The 9,658-nt window shown below is 43.3% G+C and overlaps 1 protein-coding gene across 1 annotated transcript in view; it reads left to right on the top strand.

Annotated features, from left to right (window-relative positions):
- Positions 1-218: 218 nt before the first annotated feature.
- The window catches only part of LOC103371562 (complexin-2-like), a 67,011-nt gene continuing 57,571 nt past the window's right edge, over positions 219-9,658 (top strand). The window contains exons 1-2 of the mRNA XM_008300927.1: positions 219-330; positions 1,217-1,335. Of these exons, the coding sequence (XP_008299149.1) occupies positions 1,305-1,335 (31 nt within the window). The 5' untranslated portion in view covers positions 219-330; positions 1,217-1,304. The remainder of the gene's footprint in view (positions 331-1,216; positions 1,336-9,658) is intronic.

Genomic DNA, 9,658 nt, shown 5'->3' with positions numbered 1-9,658 from the left:
CACCACCCCCTCTACTCCTCCTCTTTCTCTCTACGTGTGTGTGCGTGTGTGTGTGTGTGAGAGAGAGAGAGAGAGAGAGAGTGAGTGAGTGTGTGTGTGTGCAGAAAGACGAAGCAGCAGGAAGCACCAAGGACGTCCTTTTTTTTTTTTTTCCCTTCCAGCCCCGGGAGCCGGAGATGCAAGGGACGAGCAGTTAGATCAGCCAGTGCTTGCTGTTGCGTGCTGCAGGATAACTTGGTTCCGGAGGGTGCTTGCAGCCGAAGCTCTGCTCTCTGATCCCTGCTCGGTGTGTGAGTGTGTGAGGAGGATCCAACCGGTTGCCGGACGGAGGTAAATGGACGCTCGACGCGGTGTGAGCGGCGCCGGGGAGCTGTCCGCTGACGGTGGTGCTGAAAGCGCTCCGATCATAGGAGGAAGCGCGTGTGTGCCTCTGCTGCTCCACTGTGTCCGCGTCTCTGCACGAAGATGCACAATATGGTCGACTTTCAACATATTTAGCGCACATTTGCCGTGCACACACACGCATATGCAGCTGTAAACATGCATGCATCAGTCGCTATTTGTGCCTAATTATCGTGTTGTGCGAGCAGCTTTTTTTTTTCTCCCCCTTTTTTTTTATTTATTTATTTTTTTGGTGCCGGAGTGGGATGGCTGTGTCCAATGCCCCTCCAATGGAGGATGGAAAGTTTTACCACATGATCAGGAAAAATACACAGGAGTGGTTTAGTCCGGCGTCCACATGCACGACAAAAGAGTGTCCTGCCAAGCCGAGGACTGGCACCGTGCACTTTCTCTAAACTCGTTTGACTGCAGGCACAGCTCGGCCACACGGAGGTTATTAGTGACTGTCCCCCTGACACCGAGCCCTCAGCTGTCCGGAATTACTGAAAAAAAAAAAAAAGCGCCACATTTGCAAGGGAACAGCGAGCAGCGGCGGTTGTTTTGGTCAGGAGTTTGGAGATGTTGTGTAGATGTGTTTGAACCATTGACCTCCGTGTCCTTCAGCTGGCGCATTGAACAAACGTGCCTAACACAAAAACAGCGCCTATGTGTCCATCTGTGAATGTTTGGCTCCGCGCAAGCGTTAATTGGAACTAACTGTAGAGTCAATTAAGAAATCATTTTTGCTTAAAATTTCCATTTCACGAATTAATTGTAATCCAAAGTGAACACTGCATGTAGTAGTCTCACTGCTTTTGTCGCTTTTTCCTTCCAGATCTGGCAACAAAGGACTTCTACTTTTCCGCAACTATTGAATGTAACATCGATCAGATAAGGAAGGCAGGGAATTAAAAGCCATCATCATGAATTTCGTTATGAAACAAGCGTTGGGAGGTAAGTTCAACCTTTTAATTGCTCTATCCGACAGTGTGTGAGTCCGCTCGTGTTGCTGCTGCAGGTTTTGTTTTTCTCTGAAGTTCAGATTATTATTATTTTTTTATAGATATATTTACTACTTGTCGCTTTTTCTCGTCTTTGTGTGCAAATCACACATCGTTATTCTGGTCAATGCTTTGTAGTTTACCAACTCAGAAGTTCAAATTTTCCATTTCTTTTGATCTCTCTTTCCTTTGTGCGCTTCGCCTCCACATCTGCTGATGGCTCGTTGCGCACATGGCGCAGTTGGCCCCCGGGGCGCACTGAGTGCAGCTTACTGTAATAGGCTAGTGATTTGTAACGTTGACTGAGCCGTTGTGGCCAAAAGGGCTTTTCGTGTTGCGCAGTGCGTGCAGCCTGCAAACAGAGAGGTGTTAAGCAGGTGACTCGGTGTTACCATTAATCAGGCTGCGGTGTCTCTGGACTGGACGCTGCTGCTGCTGCGGCTCTTAACTCGACACGCTGTGAACACAATTTCAACCTGAAGGGGGGAAAATATAATCAAGCCACAATCTCCTTTCAATAATTTCATTCCAACATGCAGGCACGTGAATGATTTTCTAATTGCTTGTGCTGCAAGGATTCCCTCGACATGAGATTATCATAGTGGAGTAATGGATTCTGAAGGAATATGAAGTTGTTATCATGAATGAATATGCAGATGGTGCAGTGGAAGGTGGAGGTACCTAAGTGGTTTTCACTGACTGCTGGGTGATTTGTCCACAGTGGGCCCTTAGCGCCAGTGTTTGTTCAGACCAAAGAGGGAGTCCAGCAGTGCGCTGCTGTTGCATGTTCAGGAGATGAACAGTCTCTGCTCTGATTAACATGAATAAATAAGCAACAGGAAGTTAAATGTTAGAAGTTAAAGGATTTTCTGACCCTTGCTCATCACATGTACACAACCCCTCGCCAGTGTCCTCACATTCTGATTGGTGCATGGAAGCATGTGACATCACCATTTCCCAGTTGAGCCATGTCCACTTGGACCAACCATCACAGCACAGAAATCTCTCAGGTGAAATAATCCAATCTGTTCTTCTTTTGGCAGAAAACTATGTTTATGTAAAATGCCATAGCCCATATTTAGAAGCTGATGAAATGTGTTTCAAACGGTTTCATACTCCCCCTCCCCTTTTTTTAAAAAAAGCTTTCATTAAAATCTAATAAGCTGGAGCATCTCGTGCACTACTGGAGCCACTGGATGATGTAACCTTTACACTGGGGAGACTATTGTGCATCTCATGACAGGGATCTTCCCTTAAACTTGAAGGAGTACACCACTGACCTTTTGAATTGCAAATCTTCACTGCTTGAAGCTTCAAAGGTGCTTCTGTCCGTCCTCCTTTGAAGCTTCAGCACAGCCGTCATCCTCCACCAAACTGCTCCTGCAGCATAATCCACTTCTCCTGCGTTGATCTGTTTTAAAACCACAGAAGCCTGAACTTCTTGTTCACCTTTTAGATAGAAGCTAACAGCAGTGCAACAGAATGTCCTGTAAAATTACAGTAAACTGTAATAATTGTTTACTGCACTGTCCAGAAGCATATGAGCTTCACCATGTAATACTGTAATTAACCTTTCCAATTGTAAACTGTATTTATGTAGTTTTGGCAATGTAATCTACATGAAGTCTAACTGTAGTTGCCTGTAAATCAAAAACATGTGATGGCAGACATGCCCCATAAATAACAGTGCCTTTAATCCTTACGATACATTATAATCTAACAGCTCTGTTTAAGATTTAGAAATGCCTTTTAAACTTAAACACCTACAGCTATTTTTGAAACAAACAAACAAACAAACCGACCAACCAAAAACGTTAAAATGGCCTTTCTGAGGGATCATTATAAAGTGAGTTATACTATTTCCAGCTACAGCTTTTATTTTGAAATACACTGCTGTTAGATTTAAACTGTATTTTACATTGATCTATTACTGTGTGTATTGTAGGCAAGCTGTTGTGTTGTGCCGAATTTGGAAAAAAAAACAAAAAAAAGACTTGAGAACTGAAATCACAACATCAACAAGTTAATGCTCCAGTTTGAATGGAGCATCAGGCAACACCCAAGGTCACAACTGAATACAACATGTAACCACAGAGCTATAAACTGCTGCTTTCTCACTTAGTTTAGATAATATTATCCAAAATAATTATCCATTATTATAAGAATAATCTTTTGATTTTAAGGAACAAGATTCAGGTGTAGCTGCTGGTACAGGTTTCTCAGAGACCCTCAGTCGTCATATATCAACGTGTCAAGTTTGAACAAGGAAAAGCAGAAAATTCAGATAAGTTAGTTTCAGTGCAGTCATGCCTTAATGAACGGCCGTGGAGAGGCTCTTGAGTTGTGGTTTGTTGATTAAAGTTCTCCTGGAGGGAACAATCACGGTGTAATGGCAGGAGTTTGACCTCATCATGTGGTTCCACACATTGTTTGACCACCTGTTCTCTGTTGCAAGACATGCTGTGGCCTGAACATGCAGTCGTCACTGTTTCCTGTAGCTGGTCAGTCTCCGGATGCAAGGATGTTAAACTGTGACACAGAACAGGTTCTACTTTATTAAAATGCTGCTGAATGTTCGGCAGCACGTGCTTCATGTGATTTCTTCAAATCTGCTTCATTCCAATTGATATCCACTCAGATACAAAACTGTCCTCCTGATGAGGAAGTAAAAAGCCGTTCTTGGTGTTCTGTTTATATTCATTTGTGAGCAGCTTGTCACGTTGTCAGCTGGGCAGGTGTTTCTCAATGGCTCAGTGATATGACAGCACTGCAGCAGTGGTGTCGCCTGCTGCCTTTTTTCCATTGTTTACATTTTGGTAGGACAAGAGAGGCCTCTCTGCTCCCCCTCTGTTTGTCCAGCCAGAGCTTCCTGAAGCGCGCTGATTAAAAAACATAAAAAATGCATTTAGATTGAAACTACAAATCAATAATTTACAGAATAATGTTTTTTTTTTTTATTAAATGTGAAATCTAGCAAATGCACACATCTCTGTGACAGATGCAGACCTACATTTCTTCACAAGGAAAATTTAATTATCTCCTTAGATTATCAGGAATGCAAATGAATGTGTCTGAATACGCACAATAGAATATGGAGCAAAACGGGACTGAAATAGATTTTTTTTAAAAAGATGATAGCAGTGGTTTATCATGTGATACCCATTCACTACAAATCACTTATTTTTTTCCATCTTTTGCTTTTCATCATATGCTTTTGCATATTTGCTGATACTGATCCAGTTTTATCTGCTCTTCCAGGCAGTTATTGGCACATATTCATTCATGAAAATTCAGTGAGTGGACTCTTGAAACGTTTGTTCAAGGTTTGTAAGTCTGCAATGTCAAACTGACATGACTAACACTGTTGTGAGATGAGGTATTACATGATTTTACAGTCTATCTGCACCAAAACAAAGACAAAAGCCAGGATGTTACGTAAGAAATTGGGAACAATTACACAATCAAAGGGATCTTCACATCACGCAGAAAAAAAAGTGGAAATCAATGGCAGTCAGGGACGATCAAAATAAATCCAAAAATCAACAGTTTGCATTCAGAAATAGTCAGAACACATATGTGTTATTTATACTAAGGAGCTAACACCTGCCAACATGTCGGTGTGTTGCCTTCAGGTTTGTGGTCGTGCTTGCTGTGTTGCGTTTCTGCATGTTAGGTACTGTAGCTGTGTGTTCGTGTCGTGTATGTGGTGGATTTGCTTGTGGGTGTCTTTGGGAGCAGCAGGTGCCCACTGCCTGGCTGGTACAAAGCTTCCTGTCAATAAAGAGGAGTCAAATACCCTGAACTGTGCATAAAAGAAATTTCACACATGAGGGGAACCAGGCAGTTTGTGCCAAGGTCTTCACCTTCAACAGAGTATTTCTTTCCATCTTGGGGAGCAAGATTTTTGTTTCCTTCTTAAGGAGTAATGAGTTTTCAGTGTGCAGTGGATTAGCTGTGGGCTATTATCTCACTTCTCTTTCTCTCTGTGTGCTCTGAGGAGAAACTCACACTCCATCTGCTCCCATCTAGGCCCTGCTTTGTATTCTGTCTGTTTTATACAGTGAAGAGCAAGGTCGTCTCGCTAGGCACCAAGGACCCGTTCATCTGTCACCCATGACCCTTTCATCTTTTGAAATGCAAGTCATACATCAGAAGTTCTCAAAGTATTTTTTTTTTTTTTTTTAAGTCAAGGACTCCTACATGATAGACTTTAGAACAGTGATACAGAAGAAATCTCCTGAAGAGCAATAATTAGTTTATGCTGAGATGTGAGAAAAGATCAAGCTGGTTGTTTTGTCAATTAATCCCAATTCATAGGTATTTAAGACGACCAACACCGAGGCAAATAATGGTATCAGTGCTGCCAACTAGTGGTAACTAGAATTGAATCTTTTTTCAACCCATCACATTCCAGTTTGCTTTACTTTGGGAGATCCATAATATTTCCAAAAACTCTGTCCCACAATGACTAACTTGCAAAAATATGTTTATTCAAGATGTTTTGGTGTTACACCCCCATCAGCCAAATGGTTTGTAGCAAAGAGCAGCCATCTTGAAGAGGGAGTGGCTGCAACTCCGCAACCAATCGCAATCAATCAGTAAACCAATATTTACATAGCACAAGTCATGCATCGAAGGTAAGTCCAGGTCCTGATCATAAACAGTAAAATGGCTCGTGTGAACTTGAGTTTGGTTAGCGGCCAAGCTAACGTAGCTACCTGACACTTCACGTCAAGTGTGCTTTTCAGGATTCCTTTGAAAACATGGCTGACTATTACAGACGTGTCTCCAGCTGGCTAGCATGTTAGTTTGTTGTAGTAGTTAACGAACAAGTTCTGTTAATACATCACCAAACTGTTAGCACGGTGTTTATGCTAAAAAAATGTTAGCTAACGCTGCAGTGCCACTTTCTGGTGTGATCAGGGAATTAAACCTTTTAGTCTACACTGAATAAATCAACTGCTTCCAATGCAGCTGCTGTTTTTTTCCATTCATTTTATTTGAATATGAGAACGAACCGGCAGAGTCATGAAGGTAATCCAGTTAATAAACACTTGCAGCCTATGCACACCTCTGTTATGAGACACTATCAGGCCTTATGTCAGGGCTGTGTGGGAGTCTATACTTGACTGACCTCTGCTTCACTTTCCTGCGAGTTTTCTTTCTCTGTCAGGATCATAATACATGCATTCTGCTGTGCTCCAGTAGTTCGAAGCTCTTTGGAGCCCTATTTCAATGTTGAGCCCGATCAATCAGACAAAAAGCTACAAAATCAGTGTGGGAATGTAGGGCTTTTGACTTTAGCACAGTCACAAAAGACGAGTGAAACAGTTGTTGTGGAGTTTCCCCTGCAGGCACGTTCAAGGAGGCTCCAAAACACACGGTCAGTGATTTCACAGGAACATCTCCAACCAGACACACACAATCCTTTTGATGATGTCTATTTTTGCCTTCAGGACAGTTTTCGAATTATCTACTGAATGAAAAAGCTGGAAATATGATGCAAAATAAACAAAATAATGAGTGATTTGTGCAGGTTTCATGAGTAAATGGGCACTCTGACAGAGTCTTCTGTAACGCTGGATGACCTCCGACCAGCACACAGCTTGTTAAATTAAGCCAAAGATAGCATTTCCATATCACAGTGGCAAACGCAACAGCCATTATTGTAGCCTGTATCATGTGTCCAAGGCTTAAAACAACAATATTAGCACCAGATAAATACCCAGAGTGCTTAATTTGCATTCTAAATTAACTGATTATTAAAGGAAAAGATTCAAATTAATGGCATCAGTGTGACAGTGGATGTAAACAAAAGGTGGCGCCTAGATTTGTGCCAATACCAATTAGTTAGAAATAGTTCTAAAGGTGATCTTAGGATCTCACAGGATTGGGACCAAGACAGTGCTAGTTTAAAGGAAGCAAGGTCACCCTTTTTCTATCCTTGAAGTTCCATTGGATAAAATCAAGCTGAAGTAGAGTGTTTCCAAATTTTGATTGGAACTACTTCAAGGACCTCCTGGAGTCACTGGACCGTTTTAGAACCACTGGATATAGCTCATCAGTGACATGTAGGGGGGGGAAGCAGGACAAATGAGGAATGGATGCAATCTGGCTGGCAGTAAAGAAGGGTGTGTGTGTGTGTGTGTGTGTGTGTGTGTGTGTGTGTGTGTGTGTGTAGGTGTGTGTGTGAAGGACTCTTATCGCAAGAACGTGAAGCCACGGCGAGGGGAGAGGGCAGGATTTATTGCAGATGACATCATCAAAAGTGCTCGTAAATAGAAGTCAGCCTTCTCGCGCCTTTTCCCCCTCAAATAAAGCCCACGGACTCCAGCTCCTCCCTTCCTCCCTTCCTCCCTTCACCTCCTCCTCCTCCTCCTCCTCCTCCTCTGGCCTTGTGGTGGCCTCGGCCCTCGGAGCAAGAGGAGGAGGATGAGGTGTAGGAGGAGATGAAAAGTGACAAATTGATCTTTAAAACTGGGTGTTATATCATCAGCGGTCGACGGCAAGAGGTTGTAAAGTCGCGCTGCACTCTGGACCGGCAGAAGCTGTAATCTCTGTTTAATGGGAGATGTTTTCTTCTGTCTTGGGCGGCCTCTGAGTTTCTCCTTTTTTTTGTGTGTGTCTTCCAGCCCCCTCCTTCAATTTACTCCCTTTCTTAACCCCTTCCTCGTCCTCTAACCTTCCTCATCTTCTCTGTCATGTTTCGTCTCCTCTGTGTTCCACCCCTCTGTCCTCCTCCTTCACCCTCCCTCCCTTCACTCCATCACTCTCTCCATCCTCTCTTTGCTCTTCCATCCTTCAATTCCTTCCCTTTCTTTCCCGCCCGCCCTCCTTCGGCGATTACAGTAAATCTTAAGGGCAAGGCAAGGAAACCTCAATCAGGCAGCCACAGGGGGAAACTGGGATGTGTTTGAGCGAATGTGTGTGTTGTTTCCGGGTGTGATTCAACGCTTTGCTTGTGTGTGGCGAGAGAGAGATGGAGGGAGGGAGGGAGTGCAGCAAACTGTGTGACAAACAGAGAGACTTGGGTGGACCTTAGTAGTTTGGCTTCAGCTGGCATTAGATGATAAAGTGTAAGTGTGTGTTTGTGGGTTCTCAAGTATGACTGGGAGAGAGCTGACGCTGACACAAACATACAAATACACACAAAAAAAAAACAGCACACAAACGCGCCAACACAATCAGGAAAGGCATCAAACTCAAACGTACTGACAGACTGAAAAATAAACCCAGGAATACACACACACACACACACACACACACCTACACACACACACACACTGGGAGTCATAATCAGTGGGACGCGACAGACCTCCTGCCCAGCTAGAAAACCACAGGAGGGAGAACAGCACAACAACCGTGCAGATATGGCAGCCTGCAGGTGACACATTTCCACACATCCGCTCGGCAAAAGCAGGTAAACATTCCCTTGACAAACGTCTGTGCATCTACAGATAATAGCAGCAGGTAGCGCACACGTCGGGCCGAACCGTTACGGGGACTCGAACAAATCAGGTGCAATTAAAGTGAAGTTTGAATTCGTCTTTGTGATTTGTGTGCAGCTCCAGCTGTGTGTAATTTACAAGAGAGAAGCAAGCGTTGGGAAATGAAGAGATGAAATTCGCCAAATTTGTTAAGCGTAATTGCTGTCAGATAGCTCTGGCAAAAAAGATGTGGTTTTAACCTTTTTTTTATTTGTTCCACGGTTGGTTTACAAATGCATCTGTTGTCCAATGGAGCAGGTAGGAGGTTGAGTGGTTTTCTTCAAGAGGCCCTCAGCTGCAGTAATGAAGGTCAGAGAGTTGAGACGAAAATATCAGCTACACACCAGAAAAACGTTTTAACCTTCAGGCCGTTCACTGGCATTTGGCTGGACGTCTGTACAAAGGTGGAAGACGAGCAGACCTTTGACCGGTTTGTCGGCACAAGATCTGGTTGAGTTTTGACATCGATTTGGAATTAATGTTAGCTCTAACTTTGCAGTAAACAGAAGCGGTGTTCATAAAATCAATGTCAGCACATGGCTGGAGGTGTGTGTCCTACACTTTCCTCCACCAGTACAGAGTTTGTTGATTTCTCTTTAGATGCAATCAAAGTAAAGCAACATTTTTTCTGTTCTGACCACAATGAAGCTTACTAATTACTTAGAGAGATGAGCGATAAACTATGGCTGCAAGTAACACAACTTAAAAGTGCAGTATGGCACACGTATAATGACCATAGACTGTATAAAAGATGGACGTAGCAACCGGCCCTGAAAAATGAAGCCAACC

The sequence above is a fragment of the Stegastes partitus genome, unplaced genomic scaffold (genome assembly GCF_000690725.1).
Source record: "Stegastes partitus isolate 25-593 unplaced genomic scaffold, Stegastes_partitus-1.0.2 Scaffold1609, whole genome shotgun sequence".
Taxonomy (NCBI): Eukaryota; Metazoa; Chordata; class Actinopteri; family Pomacentridae; genus Stegastes; species Stegastes partitus.
The sequence above is the reverse complement of the archived record's forward strand: the minus strand, read 5'-3'. Positions and strand labels throughout refer to the sequence as shown.